The sequence below is a fragment of the Myotis davidii genome, unplaced genomic scaffold (assembly GCF_000327345.1).
Source record: "Myotis davidii unplaced genomic scaffold, ASM32734v1 scaffold1832, whole genome shotgun sequence".
Lineage (NCBI taxonomy): Eukaryota > Metazoa > Chordata > Mammalia > Chiroptera > Vespertilionidae > Myotis > Myotis davidii.
Window position 1 is genome coordinate 349115 of NW_006283151.1, and position 18732 is coordinate 367846.

The following is an 18732-nucleotide window of genomic DNA, read 5'->3' on the forward strand; positions in this document are numbered from 1 at the left end:
GCTCAGAGGCCTGCAAGGCATGTGGGGAATGTTGGTTTTCTCCATCACTGAAGCAAGCAAGCCTCATGTTAGTTTCAAGCTGCCTGGCTGCCAGCCGCCATCTTGACTGACAGTTAATTTGCATATCTTGCTGATTAGCCAATGGGAAGAGTAGCGGTCCTACGCCAATTACCATGTTTCTCTTTTATTAGACAGGATAAGGCAGATTCATGGTCTTCTATCCAACTGAGTGCTTCATGAGAAATAAAGGTTATATCACAAAGAGCATATGATGATGATGCTTAAGAAAAGACTTTCAGGAAATGAATGATGAAACAACTGACATCAGTAATAAAAATACATCTATAATTACTTTTTAAATACTAAAGAATTTTAGGGACTATAAAAATAAAAAAATATATATTATGTTGGGAGAGCACAAAAAAGATAAAATATAAATTAATTTTTTTCATGAATTTAATTGAAGAGAATAGAAAACAAATACTAAGCTAAATGCTAATATTAACTTATGGATTAAAAGTAGAGAAAAGTATAGCTAAGAAATTTTGTTTTATTTTCTTATATATCTTAAGTACGCAGCTACATTTTCTTTTTGACAATAATAATTTTGGGTAAACTTGAAAAGTAAAATGTAGGAAAGCAAAAATATGGGAAATTATTGAAGTTTGAATTTTCAGAATGTTTGTTAATAATACATTTAGCACTTAGGTATCTAGCAGTAATAGATAGAATATAATTTCATATAATATGGGGAATAAGTCATAAACTTTCAATGGTACCCAAATATTTACTGATATAAATTTTTGTGTACCAGTTCTATGGAAGTAAGGACCTGAACATTAGCAGGTAATAATCAGTTTGTACAGTCAAAAAGGTTACCAACAGGGAACCAATTTTTAAAAAAGATGGTTGAAAAGAGTAGAGAACCCGAAAATAGACCTATGACTTACAGCCACTTGGTGTTTGACAAAGATGTCAAGGCAATGTAATATGTGTTTGGGGTCTCTTTAACAAAGAAAAGTAGAAAACTGAATGTGCATAAGAAAATATATATATACTTCATACCCTTCGATACAGGGAAGACCAGGTGGTCTCTCTGACCAGAGGTAATGGAACTGGAAGTCTAGAGTGGCAAAAGTGGCTTACATTGGCAAGAAGAGTGCTGAAGAGTAGAAAACGACACAAACAGAGAATTCAGGAGAACTGTAAAGAGCCCCTTCAAGTCTTAAGCTGAATAATGATCAGCACATGTGTGAGGAAATTACTGAAGTCTAGAAAAAAGACCACCCGAAAGGAGTAGAGGGAGCAATACCTGGAGTTTACACAGGATCAGAAATAGTCCCTATTCCCACCAGCCAGAAAAAGAAATCTTATAATTCACAAGGCATCAATTACATTACTCAGAGAGGTTTTTGACTCAGTAAAGGGAGGAAAAATTAGCCATAGACTAAACATTGTTCTGGCTCCATCTAACAAAGCTTAAAAGCAAGACATAAAAGGGTCAAACTTTTTACAAGTGAATTGTGTCTCAGAACAAAAAGAACAAAAATATTTACAGAAACACCATTGGCCATAACACCCATCAAAGTAAAATTAACTGCTTGGCCTCCAAACAAAAATTGCCAAGCCTGTATAAAAAAGCAGCAGAATTCAACTTATACTAAATAGAAAAAAAGTCTATCAATCAAAACCAATTCCCAAAATGACAGAGATGATGTTATTAGTACATAGGGACGTTTATAACTGTCATTATAACTGAATTCCATATGTTCCACAAACTAGAGACAAGACTGTTGATGATACTCACAGATAAGGAAAACATTAACAAGATTCATACTGATATCTAGAAAAGAAGGCTGGAAAATATAATGGCAAACAAATCTGATGAAAACTATATACTCACAAATCCAAGAAGCTCAACAAAACCCAAGTAAAAGAAACAAAGAAAAATGACATAAAGGTACACCATAATCGAATTTACTAAAACCATAGCTTAGTGAGAAAATCTAAAAAGCATTGAAAAGAAACTAATAATAATAAAAAAAAAAAATTAAAAAAAAAAAAAAAGCATTGAAAAGAAATAAGACATATTAATACTAAGAATGAAGACTAAGAATAAGAGAAAAAGAAAGAGCTTGGCATGTGTTAAAAGAAGTAAAAAGTGGGTAGGTAGCCCTAACGGGTTTGGCTCAGTGGATAGAGCATTGGCCTGCGGACTGAAGGGTCCCAGGTTCGATTCCGGTCAAGGGCATGTACCTTGGTTGTGGGCACATCCCCAGGAGGGGGTGTGCAAGAGGCAGCTGATCGATGCTTCTCTCTCATCGATGTTTCTAAGTCTCTATCCCTCTCCCTTCCTCTCTGTAAAAAAATCAATAAAATATATATTTTTTAAAAAAGTGAGTAGGTAGAAAGAAGTAGATAGGTCAATAGGCAAGGAAAAACCTCAGGAGAGCCTAGTGGACTATGAAAGGGACTTTGGATTCTTGTTCTAATTGCCATGGAAATCACTTGTTTTAAAATGGGAGAGTGATGTGATATACTTTGACCTAATTAGCATAAAATATTTTCAAGTCTCTTTTTTCATAAAGTTTCACTGACTCTAAATTGCTACCAAGTAACACCAACCTATATCTCTATTGCCCTTCATAGCTCAGCTTCCTTAAAAGGTTCTAAATTTTTTTAAAATTTATTATCTAAAGATTTACATATGTCTCTTTTTCTCCAACTGACCCACCCCTGGCAAGCCCCCACCGCACCAGTGTCTGTGTCCACTGGTTAAATTTTTTTTTAACTTCCTCAACTTCCATTTGCTTCTTAATTCCTGGGCTCTATTTCTGCCCTTGGCACTCTAATGACACTGCTTTTATCAAGATCACAATGCCTTTTCCTGGACAAAACCAATGTAAACTTTTTAGCCCTCAATTTGTCATCGCTCTTTCTTAAGTCTTCTCTTTTTCCTTGTAATCCAAGCCACACTCTCAATTTTCCTAACTCTAAATGTTCCTCACTTTGTCTTCAAAGTTTTTTTTCCTCTGACAAACTCCTAGAAGAGTTTCACATAATAGCCTTATAGGCCTGTCTCCAAATATATCTTACAAGTGCCCTCATTTCTTTATCATCTTTCAGCAACTCTGTGAAAGTTATCAATGCTTTTCGTCTATATTAGTACAAGCCTCTAAAAACTGGTCTCAAGGACTTTTTAATCCTGTGTAAGATAGAATAGGATACTGGATTGTGCTATTGCCCAAATAACCAAAACAATTGAGAAAAATATCTAAAACAACAATTTCAAGACACATCACCAAAAAATGCCATGTTATATAGGGAGGCACAAAGGTAAGAATCAGATTTTTAGTTAGAAACAATGCAAGTAAGAAGACAGTGGAGCAACATCTTTAAAGCACTGAAAGACAAAACTGCCAACCCAGAACTCTATTCCCAGAGAAAATATCTTTTAAAAGTTAAGGTGAAATACTTTTCAGTATAAAAAGTTGAAAGAATCTATCGCCAATATTACAAAAAAAAGTTAAAATAAGTCCTTTAGCCAGAAGAAAATGATACTACGTGGATATGTGAACCTAAACAAAGACATTAAAAAATACTAGAAATTGCCATTACACAGATAACTATAAAGACTAATTTTCTTAGTATTTAAATCTCTTTAAGGATAATTACATTTCAAAGTCTTGGGAAGATGAAGTAAGCATCAACCTGTGTCTCTCAATACAGCTGTAGAAGCCAGGACGAAATGCATAAGCTATTAAGCTATTTGAGAACTCTGAGATGCAAACAGTAGCAGCCAGATCAGGGAAGAGGACAAAAATTCAAAGTACCACCAGTCTGATGGTACCACCATCCCCCTCTCCCCGCCCCCTCATCTATTATTCCCCAGTCAGGATTCAATATGCCAGAAAACCCTAATAGCACACTGTTTGAAGACTTCTCTCAATAAGGGTAAAGCTCATACTGCTCAACACAGCCAGTGTATAGAACCCTTCCTGATCTGGCCCTGATTATCTCTTCCAAGGTTTCTTGCTTGCCATTCTTTGTCTTGAATTCTGAACTTTGCCAACCATACTGAATTATATCCATTCCCTGCGCTTCACATGCTCTCGTAATTATCAGTCCTACTAATTCTCTGCTGCAAACACTCTGCTTGGCTTTGGTTTATTTAGCTAACACTTTTTATTCCTTAGCACATCACTGTTTCCAAAAATTCATTTTCTTAGCTCTCCCAAGACTGATTTATGCCCTGGGATACATGTTCTTACAGTGCCTTATGATTATTTCCTACAACATTATTTATCAACTATAATGAATTGCCTCTTTTCTTGCCTCCCTTTCCACTAGACCCTAATCTCCTTGAGTGGAGAGAATATGTCTTAACCATTATGTATCTTCACTGCTTAGGAGTATGTGGCATATAATGGAATTCCATAAAGAATTTTTTCCTCAAAAAATTAAACATGGAACTGCCATTTGAATCAGTGATTCCACTTCTACGAATATATCCTAAGAAACCTAAAACACCAATCAGAAAGAATGTATGCATCCCTATGTTTACAGCAGCACAATTTACAATAGCTAAGATGTGGAAACAGCCCAAGTGCCCATCAGATGAGGGGATAAAAAAGCTGTAGTACATTTATAGCATGGAATACTATGCACCTGTAAAAAATAAGGATCTCTTACCATTTGAGACAGCATGGAGAAACCTGAAGATTGTTAAGCTAAGCAAAATAAGCCAGTCTGAGAAAGACAAGTATCACATGATCTCACTCATATGTGGAATCTAATGAACAAAATAAACTGATGGACAAAATAGATCCAGAGACATGGAAGCATAGCACAGACTGTGGAATCTCAGCAGGGCTGTATGGGTGAGTGGGAAGAGATCAACCAAAGAATTTGTATGCATAGATGCATAACCCATGGACAGAGACAATAGGGTAGTGAAGGCCTGGGGTGGGGAGGTGGGGGAGGCATGCTAGATGGGGTCAATGGGGGGAAAAAGGGAACATATGTAATACTTTCAACAATAAATTTTTTTTAAAAAAGAACTGTTAAAATAAGTAAACAAATGCTGTGGAATCTTTGGGCTTTTCTCCATGGTAAGAAAGAATTCTACAAAAATAGTCCATTAAAAAAAATTACTTAAAACTTTAGACAGAGGTCAGCCTCGCTCTTTTAGAATATTAGCTCCAAAGAGCACATATCACTTCATTCATTCACTGTTATATCTCTATCTAGTGCCTGGGAAAATGCAAGACAATAGTAGGTGTTCATAAATATTGCTGAAAAAATGTATTATTGAGATCTTCTTAACACTAGAAAGACCGAAATTTAGTATATACCTATATTGCCCAAAAGCAGTCAAAATGACTGCATCGTGAAAGAATAATATCTGTCAGTCTAGTCATAATTTCCCAAGCAGTCAAAATGACTGCTTTTGGGCAATATAGGTATAACACATATATATACATACTGGAAATGAAGGAGGGGGAGGTAACTACAATTATTAATAAATGCATTTATATGTTGTATAAAAAGTCACAAAATTCTAAGAAATTCTGTCATTATATACATCATTGTTTTTCTAATTGAAATTAAAAAGCAGTCAAAATGACTTTCTTGGGCAATCTAGTGTTAATATCCCTGCTAAATCCCTAAGGGACTTTTCTGAGATTCTGTCAGTTTACTACTCTAGTTCTCATCAAGAATTATTCCTGGAGCAGATTAGAAAGGGTTAAAGTAATACAATTTAAATAGTATATATCATTAGTCCCCCCCCCCTCACACTTTACACTTCTGTAATAAAAATCCTTGCTATTCTTAAGGTTGAATAGTTTTTTCCCCATGTTTCACATATATGTGAATTTTTTCCAGGTTCTCTCAATCCCTATAAAGTGTTCTTTCCCTCAGAGTGTCCAGTCTACGAGTTTACATGTGTGCTATGCCAAAACAGGATAAAAACACTTTCATACTTACTGTCAGTTGCAGAGAAAGATGTATCCAATGCAAACTCATCCAGAGGAATCACAAGTTGACCTCCTGCCTCCCACTTCTTGCGATCAGGTGAAATCAACTTTTCTTTTTCATTCTTTTCGGCATTTTCATGCACAATTACCTCACCCATATCAGGGTGACACTGCTTCCCTTTTTCATCTTCTTGAGCTTTAAGATTTTGATTTAATCTCCGTAGTATTTCTCGTTTACTCTGAAACAGTTAAAATGCTGTATTTTATAATGTATATAATTAAGTAAAATGATTGAGAAAAAAATGGAAAATTGTACCTACTGAAATGGAATTGTTAGTCTTTTGCATTTCTTCTGAGGTTTCCTGGGTATCAGTTAAACTTCTGTCCTTTAAACACAGATAGTTTCAGAGTAAGAAATAATGTTATTTTAACATTCTAAGTCAAAATTTTTGTTACTTTTTGCTTTTCATTAAATTGTTCCTTGTGAATTATTTTATTCCTGTAAATGTTAACACAACTTCCTATATTATCAGCAGTGAAAAACAGGTACTAGATTAAATATATAGTAAAAGGGCCAATTCTCAATTATTTGTCATATTTTTGGATTACTGATTACCTATTTGACTATATCCTCTTCCTCTTTGGCACCTGAATTTTTTGGTAATTTTAAGTCAATAATAGAAATAAAAAGAAAATTAATTCATATAGGCTCTCAATTAGAGCTAAGGAAAGTTTTGATGAATAAAGTGCTTCAAGATAGGCTGTGTTATTTTGAAGCTTTCTTTGTTTCATGTACATATGTATGCTTATTAAGCAATACTACTAAACATAATTGAGAACTGGCTTTTTTACCTAAGCCAAGAGAGTATCAATAGTGAGTTCTGAGCCCCATGTACCAAGGATAATATAAATTCTATCGTTTGGTTAGCAAAATCATAGCAATCTTAGACACCTAGAATTTTTATATATATGAAAAGAAGAAATTAGTAGTTATGAAAGCAAACTATATATGGAAGGCTCAGAGTATGCAAGAGCAATTTTAAAAGTATAAGAAAGCAATATTTACCAAGAAAACACAAAGAAAAACCATTTAGTTACATGAATTACCTTAATTTGTAGTATTTGAGAAAAACACAAAAAAAGTACAGTGGTCAGTTTGAAAGCAATACATGTAATGAGACAAAGAGCCTTTTACCCAGTACAGTAGTCAGGAATTAGCGGTCGCTACAACCAGAGAGGTCACAGCTACTTGAGATGTGAGACTGGGTACCAGGAGGGAACCACACAGTGGTATCTAAAGTTGAAGTGAACAACGTAGTACATGCAAAGTTGTTATCAGAAAGAAGAGAGACTAATCCTACTTAAAGAACAACAGTTACTTCTATGAAGTTTTTAAGAGTGACCAAGAAACTTGTCTTTTCCTACTCAGTCTTATTTTCAAGACAAACAGGCTGTAAAAATTGGCGCACCAATAACAGTGTTGTCTACAAAAATTTAATGAAACTCAACTATTACAAGGCACAGACATTACCGTATTTGCCGGCGTATAAGACGACTGGGCATATAAGACGACCCCCTAACATTTCCACTCAAACTACAGAGTTTGTTATATACTCGCCGTATAAGACTACCCCCTCTTCCGCACACCTTCCACACACCAAATAAAAGGTAAAACAATATCAGATTTGATTTTAACGTTTTAATTTATATTCAAATGCTTATGACATGCAGGAAAACTGTCACAAGGCTGTATGTAATCAAACATATACATAAAACAGTGCAAGTTTATTACCGGTAAACATACCGGTAATTCACTAAAGAAAACACACTCTATAGACTGGTACCGTAGATGCTTCTCAGGAACACAGGCAAGCAGCCCACAACCTAGAGGGACTGTCAATGATAGAAGTAAGATAACAAATAGAGGGAGAGAGCAAGTGCCGGGCAAGTCCCTAGCAAGTTTGCTGGCGTGACAGTTTCACCTTAAAAGCCTTCAAACTCCTCTTCATCATCTGATATTAAAAGTTCATCAACGACATCTTGGTGCCATGATAGGGATGATAGGGGTTTGACTGGTCGACATTTTCTATGCTGTACTGTACAATGGGGCAGGATTGTGGTTGGCTGTTGGCTGTATACAAAGCCTGATTTGATTGGTCCCTGCTCCCTGTTTGCCCGCCCTGTCACTATAGCAGTCTGGTCCACCCTTGCATCAGCATCTCCCTGGGACCTCACTAGTGTGCAAGTGCGAGCTCTTCACCATTCTAACAGGCACCATGATAGCGCAAAATCGCGAATCGCGATACCATACTGGGTGTATGGTTGGCTGTGTGCGATTTTGCGAGTGTGGTAAAATCGCATAACAGCAAAATCGCATAACAGCCGAGCATACACCCAGCAGCGCTGCTGATGCCTGAACGGTATGTGGAATGAAGTGGGCGGGCATCGGGAGGCCACTATGGCACGGGGCAAGCACTATGGGCAGTCTATCTGAAGTGTACCTGGCGTATAAGACGACCCCCCACTTGGAGGCATATTTTTCAGGGCCAAAAAATCGTCTTATACGCCGGCAAATACGGTAATTACCAGGAGAGGAGGAATCAGGTTAATGTGTTATATTATACTAGAGGCCCGGTGCACGAAATTTGTGCAGGGAGGGGTTCTTCCCTCAGCCCAGCCTATACCCACTCCAATTGGGGACTCCTAGGGAGATGTCCGACAACTGGTTTAGGACACCCATCTTACAATCTGGGACCACTGGCTCCTAACCACTCACCCGCCTACCTGCTTGATTACCCCTAACCTCTCTGCCTACCTGCCCTATTGCCCCTAATCTCTCTGCCTGCCTGCCTGATCACCCCTAACTGTCTCTGCCTGCCTGATCGCCCCTAACTGCTCTCCCCTGCCAGCCTGATCTCACCCCCAACTGCCTCTGCCTGCCTGATCGCCCCCAACTGCCCACCCCTGCCGGCCTGATCTCACCCTCAACGACACTCCCCTGCCTGATCTCACCCCTAACTGCTCTCCCCTGCTGGCCTGATCGCCCCTAACTGCCCTCCCCTGCTAATCTGATCTCACCCCCAACTGCCCTCCTCTGCCGGCCAATTTGGCTCTGACTGGTCTGGTACTATGCCAGTCAGTGTCTCTGGGCCTATCAGCGAGGCCTGATCATAAAGGCGGGGCTGATTCAGTTCAATGGCTGCCACAGATCAGACCCTGCCGCTCTCTCTCTGCAGGCCTCTCTCTGGGCCTGATCCTCAGCCCCCTAGGCAGTCAGTGCTGGGTCACCACAGCAACCCAGCACTGACTTCCGGTCTGGTCGAGCCTTCAGTTGTTATGACCCTGGCTCTTTATTATATAGATGGTTCAGGAGACTTTTCCCCTTCTGTCTGATGAATTCTAGACTGAAATTCCACATCATGAACCCATTTTCCTTAACCTTAGAACAGAGTTTTCACATTTCAGATGGATACCTGGCACATTCTTCAGAGCTTAAACTTTATACTCGCCCACATATTTGTGTGTCATCCATATGGCATGACAGATTCAGAAATAGAAGGTAAAAGAAATAACTAAAGCATTAATTGTAATTATACTGACTCCTCTAACATTTGCTATGCCAAAACAATAAATGTAAATATGTCTTAAACTTTATTCCTAGAGTTAATTACTCTAAGTACCAAAGACATTATTTCTTAAAAAGTACGCCTTTGTTAATTATGAAAGCTGGGATCTAAAAATGTTTTTGCTTTATTTTTGGTACATTTGTATATACATTTTATTTGTTCAATATTATTTTAAAGTAAAAGAGGGAGAGAAAATAACTTTAAAATAGTTTTATCTACCAGGTGTTCCTAGATATAAAACTTATGAGCAGCAAGGCTCCAGAATTCAGAGTAGAGCAGACACAAAAATCTTAGGTAATTTTATTCCTAGAAAACTCTAATGGAACATTAGAAATTAATATAACGTCATTAAGTTGAATCCTTTTGATAATCTTTTGACCTTAAGGAGCTCTAAATTTTAGGAAACTTACCATACCCACTTCTTTCAAGGCTGAAGTCACAGAAATAACAGGTCTTATCTGATGCTTTGATGGCGAGCCACTTGCTTCATGCTGTCCCAAAGGAGGAGACATATCAGAACTCTTTACTCCTTTAGACACCAACTATAATAAAGAATTTAAGTACACACTGGGAATTTATATTTGCAGGAAGAGATAAAAGATATATGAAGGTATATATAAGATTACTGTTTGCTTATACATTGTATCCACATATAGTTTTCTCCATTCCTCAATTTTCATGATGTAGGTAGGCATGATCAGTGAATAAAGAGAAACATCTCAGGCCTCAGATGTAAACATAATTATGTGTCATGTAGTACCAAGTCATTCTTTAATACTTTATTAACAGTATTTCATTAAGTGCTCTTAAAAACAAACTGTCTTCTAAAAGACTAAATATTAATCCTCTCACTTTAATTCACTAAAACATTTCATGGGGGAAAAAGCATTTCATGGGAAGAAAAAATATTTATTAATCTTACACTTGAAAATGTTTCTGTAATTTGTGCAAGTTTGGTACAATCTTCTTAAAGTTTAACATCAATCACCAAATGTAAGAGCCCTCATTATAAAAATGTCAACATAAATGAGAATGGAAGAACTATTATGCATAGTGAATAAGATTTATGTCATTAAAATATCATTTGTTATATTCATATAGGTGTTCATTTTTATCTTGCCACTTAGACTCTAAACAATGCAAAGTTAGATTCTGAACCTTTAATAATACCAGGAAATGGCGTTCACAGGTATGGTCACATTAATATGGCAGCAACTCTGCTCCCTACTTTTATCTCTTTTTCAAACCAATAAACACGAATTTCTGGTGAGAATACATTTCATATGCAATATTTACTGAGTATCTTCTAAGCATAAGGTAGTAATACAATTCTAATATTTAGTCTTCTGGGCTTTCATTTTACGCTAGTATATGTTGTTTAAGAGAAGATGGAAGTATCTAACACAGTATTGGAGGAAAAGACAAAATTTGAGAAATGATTTCAAGCCTTATAAAGCTACAGGAATCAAGACATTATAGTATTGGTGTAAGAATAAACAGGTAGATAAATGGAACAGAACAGAAATCAGAAATAGAGCACACAAATACAGTCAACTGATTTACCAATGGAGCAAAGGCAACTCAATGGAGAAAAGATAGTCTTTACAATAAATGGTGCTGATTATTTTGAAGGAAACAAATTAATTTAAATGTACAAATTCTGTTGTTATTTTGTAAATCAGTAATAATTTCTCTACTACATATCATATTTATTAATTGGATTATGCCAATTCACTTAAAAATTATTTCTGCTATTTCAATAAATACGTTTTATATGATTTTGTGAGAAAACAAGTATACAATATCTGATTAAAATTAATTAATCAACACATTCAAAGATGCACTAAGTGTGAAGCACAATGCTAGATAATGAGTATTGAAAATGAATGATACATGGGAACTATGTGAGGTGATAGATGTATTAAGTAACATTATTGTGGTAAACATTTCACAATATCTACACATATCTCAGTAAACCTGGGGGCAGAGGGGAACTCAATATATTGTAGACCAGAACTAATGGCAGTAAATAATTTCAAACCAAAGAAAAATAAAATAAAATGAATGACACATGCTTTCTCTCAAAGAATTATAAACTAGAAGAGAAAGGGAAACACATGAATCAATCAGTATGTTACAGAGAAATAAAAGTAGAGAGATGCGTGTTAAATGATCTGGGGAAAAACAAACAAAACAGAAACCACAGAAAGAACTGTGTAAAAAGCCAGGATGGAAGATAGTTTGAGTGGCCTTCAACAGTAGCCAGTTTGAATGGCCATTCATTGTTGAAGGAAGTCATGAAATACAACTGAATGGGAAACGTTTACTACACTCAAAGTCCAAAACTCCCTCTCCCTAACCCTGTGATTGTTTTCATGTTTCTTATCCTCTCTACACTTCAAAATTCTTCTCTCTAAAATGGGAATGCTGTACTCATTGTCTCTTTGGTATATGGATTAAATGTGATAATTTACGTAAGGTGTACAGCTGTGTGTGTAATAAATGGTAGCAATTATTATAGTTCAGCAAACATTTATTTAGATTTTATTAAATAAAGTCATGTGGCTTAAACACTAAAAGTCTGGTTTTAAAACCTGATGAAATGAAGACACTTGCACAAAGCAAAATAAAAACAAGACCTCCCATTTATGTACAATCAGAATTTAAAGTTTTTGCACTACAAAAGAAGGTTTTTGACACAGAGGTCAATAAGCAGCAGAAACCTGAAAGAAAATACTTTACATTATAAAAATTTAAAAACTAAGATTTTAAAAAATGATCAAGAGTAATTTAATTGTATGAATAATTAAACAGGAAATATAGTATGAATTTAAACAATTTTACTAAAGAAGAACACCAATTTCCCTTCTCAACCTATGCTTTATAAGCATAATTTTATCTCAAAAGTCATTTCCAGAAATTATTGGGCAGATGCCTATGACAGGAACATGAAGAAAACTCATAATAAAAGAAAAAAAAGTCACCCATATACCTACTGCTCCAACTATAACTCCAATTATAACTTCATTCATCTATACTTTTTAAATGTTTATTCATATGCACACATAATTTTTATACGACTTAAACAGGCACTGGCACAACTCTTGGAAACTGTAGACTTATGGCCTAAGAGAAATTTTAAATTCTCTTGGCAATACTTAGCAGATAGTAAAGAAAGGCAAAAGTCACATAAAGAGACTGAAAATCCTTTATCTTTACTTTATATTATTAAGATGTAAATTATATTGAAGAGATATTTCTATATTAATCTCAATCTTAAGAAAAACCAAAAGTAACAGAGACAAAACACTAAAAGTCTGGTTTTAAAACCAGATATATTTACCAATATATTTATTGGTAAGGTGTATGACTTAATATGAGACTAAAGATAATCACATTTAGGACAGTGCTAAAATTATGCTAAAAAATGGATGATCTCTACTAAATTGTCTTCATACTATTCATCTTTGTGACCATAGAAGCAAATTTCTTTTTTTAACCAACAGAAGATACTTTAATGAAGAAAATGTTTCACACATTACTATTAAAATTTACTTTATATTATTAAAATCTGCCTGGCTGACATATTTGTATATGGCAAATGACTAGTGTATAGTCCATGATCTAAGATATATTTGATCCAATGTATAAGACAACATTATTGGTACCTTTGTAATAATCACTGTCAGCAGTCTTTAGTAAATGCTTATGTCCTATAATCAAACATATACTAGTTTCTCCCTGGGTCAACTAAGCTAAACAAATCAGAAGCAAAAACAATGAGCAAGCAAAGAAACTCAGACATTTGAAATTTAAAGCAAAGAACTAAGAACCAACAGAACATCCTGCTAACTCTAACAATTACAAAACTAACAATAAAACTAAGTCAGCTTTTGGAAAATTTAACGGTAATTTGGGGTATCTATTGAGACATGGCAACATCATTCATTATAAGCCAAGTTCACACATATCATTAACTTATTAGTACAGTAGAACTTTGGCCTTCTGTGTAAACATCATCAACATATGATTTATAACCTGAATTCAGCTTAAGGCTATTCAATGTTAACCAGATCTTGAGATAGAAGATAATAACATAATTGTTATTGTAATAAGAGAAAACATTAGACAGAGTCTTTAATTCAGAAAGTCTGTCTGCCTGCCCAATCGCCCCTAACTGCCTCCCCCGCTGGCCTGGTCACCCCCAACTGTCCCCGCCCCCCCGCTGGCCTGATCCCCTCCAACTGCCCCCCCTGCCAGCCTGGTCACCCCACGCAGCCTGTTCAGTCGTCCTGCCACTTAGGCTTTTATATATATAGATATGCTAGTTGAGAAAGGCTAGCTATTTTTCAACGTTAACAGATCCTGAGATAGAAGATAATAACATATTTTTAAATTGTCATATGAGGAAACATTAGACTCAGTTCTTAATTCAGAAAGTTTCTCCAATGGGACAAACAACATAAAAGTGAAATTTATTAAACTAAGAAAACAAAACAAAGTTTCATAGAAGACAAAAGTATAAAATAACAGGACAAGGAATCTCTGCCAAATCACTACCTCTAGTAAGCACAAATCTGTATTATTTGGGGGTGGGGGGAGGGGGAATCCTATCATCATACATGAAAATTAATTTCCATAGTGAAGTCCTATTTAGTACCACCATATTTTACCATTAATTATGTCAAAGAGAAAAATTTATAAAATTGGGTATACATGCCAAAGATTTAATAAGTAAAGCAGCCATTTTTACCATTTCTTAGATCAAAGACGTTTGCGAATTCAATGAAAGATATGTGGTCTTGCCCTAACTGGTTTGGCTCAGTGGCTAGAGCGTCGGCCTGTGGACTGAAAGGTCCCAGGTTCGATTCCGGTCAAGGGCATGTGCCTTGGTTGCAGACACATCCCCGGTGGGGAGTGTGTAGGAGGCAGCTGATCAATGTTTCTCTCTCATGGATGTTTCTAACTCTCTATTCCTCTCCCTTCCTTCCTGTAAAAAAAATCAATAAAATACATTAAAAAAAAAAAGATATGTGGTCTTACTGAATGAAAATACAACAACATACATACAGTGAAACTTTTAACTAACATTTCAGAAAATTTAATAATGCTAACTCCAACTCTGAATACTATGATAATCACTCCTAAATTAGAGTATGGGTAATACATATATATAGTAAAGCCCCTTATACTATATCTAGATTATGCTAAATTAGACTTTCTATTGACATAATTACTCAGTAAAATAACTTTAATCCATTTTATATAGATTAATCTGGAGTTAAGTACTGACATTATGAAGACTATTTTTCTAGGTAATTTAGACTAAACAACATTAGAGATCAAGCCCTTCATTTAGGAGATGAGGAAATAAAGGCCTAGAAACATTAAGCCAGTTCCGCAAACAGGTTAACTGGCAGAGCTGAGACTGAAATTCAGGTGTTTAGATTCCCAGCCTCATTTTCCTCCCAGTCTATTGAGATATAGACATACATCACTGTATGAGTTCCAGGTATACAGCATAAAGACTTGGCTTACATATATTGTCAAATGATTACCACAATAAGTTTCGTTAACATCCATCAACCCGTATAGATACCATAAAAAGAAATAAAAAGTAAAAAATATCTCTCCTTGTAATAAGAACTCTTAGGGTTTACTCTCTTAACTTCCTTATTTATATATCATACACCAGTATTAGTTATAGTCATCAGGTTGTACATTACATCCCTAATACTTATTAATCTTATAACTGGGAGTCGGTATCTTTTGACCACCAATTCTTCTTCCCCAATCACTACCTCTAGTAACCAAAAATCTGATCTCTCTTTTTATGAGTTTCTAGCCTCCTTTTGGTAGTAAACAAATGTTTACTGAACAGTTCTCTATGCATAAATGAAATATCATGAGCCACAGAATTCCCAATGAATTTATTTTGTGTTACTATTCACCAAGTACTCTACTGACATTTGACATGGTGAATCAGTTAAGCTTCTTTGATTAAAAGCAATAGAAACTAATTCTGAAGGAAGGGAGGAGGGTAACGGAGGGGGAAAAGAGCAGTAAGTAGGATCGCAAAAGCAAAAGGAATCTTTGCCAAAAACCTGGGTAGCTTTATGAATCTAGGTGGCAGAAACTAATTTGTGATTTTCTTGAGGTTCTCTTACAGCATTAAACAAACTCCAACTTGAAATCTTGTGATATTCTGCTCAAGCCTCAAATCCTGAGAGAGAATTCAATTGGTCTACTTTAGATGACCTGCCTATCACTCAGCTAGTAGAAGCCAGGAAACCTTGTTGGACAGTTTTACCATAAGCGCACACAATAAAATAATTCCCCCAAGTGAAAATGGGTCCCTTGCCTGTTGGATCTCAAAAGCCAGGCTCACTACCACAGTTTAATGCTGCCACCATAAAAACACTTCTAAGGGAACGTGAAGAAATACAAAGTTGTACCATACTAGCAAGTAGTATTACCTATCAATAATATAATCATACACCTGTCATTTGTGCACTTTACAACTATCTAAGGCATATCTGCCATTAAAAAGAAGATATACAGAGAGAAAAAAGTTTTACACTGGTTTTATGTAGCTTGGAAAGCAAAGACTTTAAGGGAAGTTTTTCTTAGGCTGCATTGTAAGTATATGAATGCTCTTAAAGTACCTTGGATGGGTATAATGAGGTCTAATGCAGCCTTCTGATAAGAGAAAAGCATTGGCTCCAATTGGTCATCTGAGAAAATAAAACTATGCTACTACTATTGCAGGTTTACAACTGTCCAGTAATAATAATATTATCTCCATATAATAAAAGCTTAAGGGACTGTTACGCAGAATTACCAGAATGACTGGTCGCTATGATGCACACTGACCACCAGGGGGCTGACACTCAATGTAGGAGCTGCTCCCTAGTGGTCAGTGTGCTCCCACAGGGGGAGCACTGCTCAGCCAGAAGCCGGTCTCATGGCTGGAAAGCTTAGTGGCAGAGGTGGGATCCTCTCCCACCTACATGGGAGTGCTAAGGAGCAGCAAGCCAAGCAGCAGAGAGCCTGCCGCTAGGGAGAGCAGTGAACTTAGCAGTAAGGAGCAAGCAAGAGGGCAGTAAGGAGCGAGGGATCCCGGACTGCAAGAGGGATGTCCGACCGCCGGCTTAGGCCTTATATAATAAGAACTAGAGGCCTGGTGCACAAAATTTCATGCACTGTGGGGAGGGAGGGTCTCTCAGCCCGGCCTATGCCCTCTTGCAGTCCGGGATTCCTTGCTCCTTACTGCTCACCTGCAGCGGAGGTAGGAGAAGCTTCTGCCACCGCCACTGCACTCACCATCCATGAGCCTGGCTTCTGGATGAGCAGCACTCCCCCCGTGGGAGTGCACTGACCAACAGGGGGAAGCTCCTGTGTTGAGCATCTGCCCCTGGTGGTCAGTGCATGTCATAGGAACTGGTTGTTCTGCCATTCGGTCAATTTGCATATTAGGGTTTTATTATATAGGATGTAAAGCATCCACTCAGAGCTGAATCACTGTTGAACATAATTTGTAAAACGTACTTGTTAAACTATAAAAACCTAAAAGTGCTTCCAGAATGCTCCCCTCCTCCTCTTCTTCCACCTCCTCCATCACCTGTAAAACTTTTTTGCTCCAGAGGCTTAGGGAAAGTTAAGGTCATACTATGAAGACCATCAGAGGAGCAGCTTTGAAATAGGGACCTCAGTATAAGTAGTATCCTAATTCTCTTTGATGTTCTTAAGTCTATTGATGTCAAATAAACGTTATCTTACAGAGATTTCTGAAACTGTTCATGTCCAGTGATACTTGGAACAAGGAGCATGATTCTAAATTGAGCTCATAATGTGTCTATTTAAATGGATAAGATTGATGGCAAGACTAAGGATAAGAACATTCTAAGGGAGCAAAAGATGGGGAGTCTGTCCACCAGAAGCCTTATAGGCCTATAGGGCAGGTCAAAAGAATGGGACAAAGATAGAAATAAAATATACAACAAAGAGTAAAATGCAATAAAGTAGGAACTCATCATGTTCAAGATATAGACTCTGACTTAACCACAGAACAGATTTCCACAGATATGTTGTCTGAATTCTGGAGCTCTCTTTCACTCATTCTTGTATAGCTAAATGTTTCTTTCTCATTAGGAATCTGGTAAGACGAGAATCTACTTCTATATTACATCAATGGGTGGATTTTCAAAAATCACATTAACAGATGCACAAAAGGCATTTGATAAAACTCCAAATCATGTTCCTGATAAAACTGTAAAATCTAGAGATAAGACCCTATTCCTTACTATTTTACCATACACAACAGAAAAATGAATGAAGTACATCCATTAAAGACAGAAACAAAATAGTATCCCTATTCTTAGTTAACATTATCTTGGAAGTACTGGCCAATGCAGTTAAGAATAAAATGGTAACAAAAGGCATAATTTTCAAAAAGCAGAAGAAATCAATGTGTAGAGCATAAGAATAAAAACTTCAACACTAGGTAAACACAGTTTCAGATCCCTGTTCTGCACTTACTGGAAATGTGACCTCATCTAATTGTTTTACCCTTTCAATATCTGCTTTGTAAAGATTAAACAAAGCAATACATGTGCCGTGGTTATAATGTGCCTGGCATAAAATAAATAGTAAATAAACTGTAGAGATTACTTTTATGATGTATATCATAACTACTTGCCGATGACATAGTCTTATGCTACAAGCCCATAAAATTAATCAAAAAGTAATAAAATAGGTAAACTCATTGCACAAGAAATAAGCAAAACAAAAACAATTTCTCCAAATATCAGCAATATTCTATCAGAAAAAGAAACCTATAAAAACCAAGAAATATAACAAGTATGAGTTTAAAATGATCAAAATTGTGCAAGAGATAAAAAAAAGAAACAATGAGTAATGTAGATATTTAACATACTCCTGATTAACACTAGATTGCCCAAGGAAGTCATTTTGACTGCTTTTTAATTTCAATTAGAAAAACAATGATGTATATAATGACAGAATTTCTTAGAATTTTGTGACTTTTTATACAACATATAAATGCGTTTATTAATAATTGTAGTTACCTCCCCCTCCTTCATTTCCGGTATATATATATATGTGTGTGT

At 36.1% G+C, this 18732-nt stretch overlaps 1 protein-coding gene across 4 annotated transcripts in view; it reads right to left on the bottom strand.

The window, feature by feature from the left end:
- Window positions 1-18732, bottom strand: part of NEK1 (NIMA related kinase 1) — a 154382-nt gene that overhangs the window by 39084 nt on the left and 96566 nt on the right. For 3 of the 4 annotated variants that reach the window (XM_006753485.2, XM_006753488.2, XM_006753486.2), the window contains 3 exons: window positions 10015-10146; window positions 6299-6364; window positions 5989-6217 (listed from right to left, as the gene is read on the bottom strand). In XM_006753485.2, the coding sequence (XP_006753548.1) occupies window positions 5989-6217; window positions 6299-6364; window positions 10015-10146 (427 nt within the window). The remainder of the gene's footprint in view (window positions 1-5988; window positions 6218-6298; window positions 6365-10014; window positions 10147-18732) is intronic. The other variant, XM_006753487.2, reaches the window with a different exon arrangement.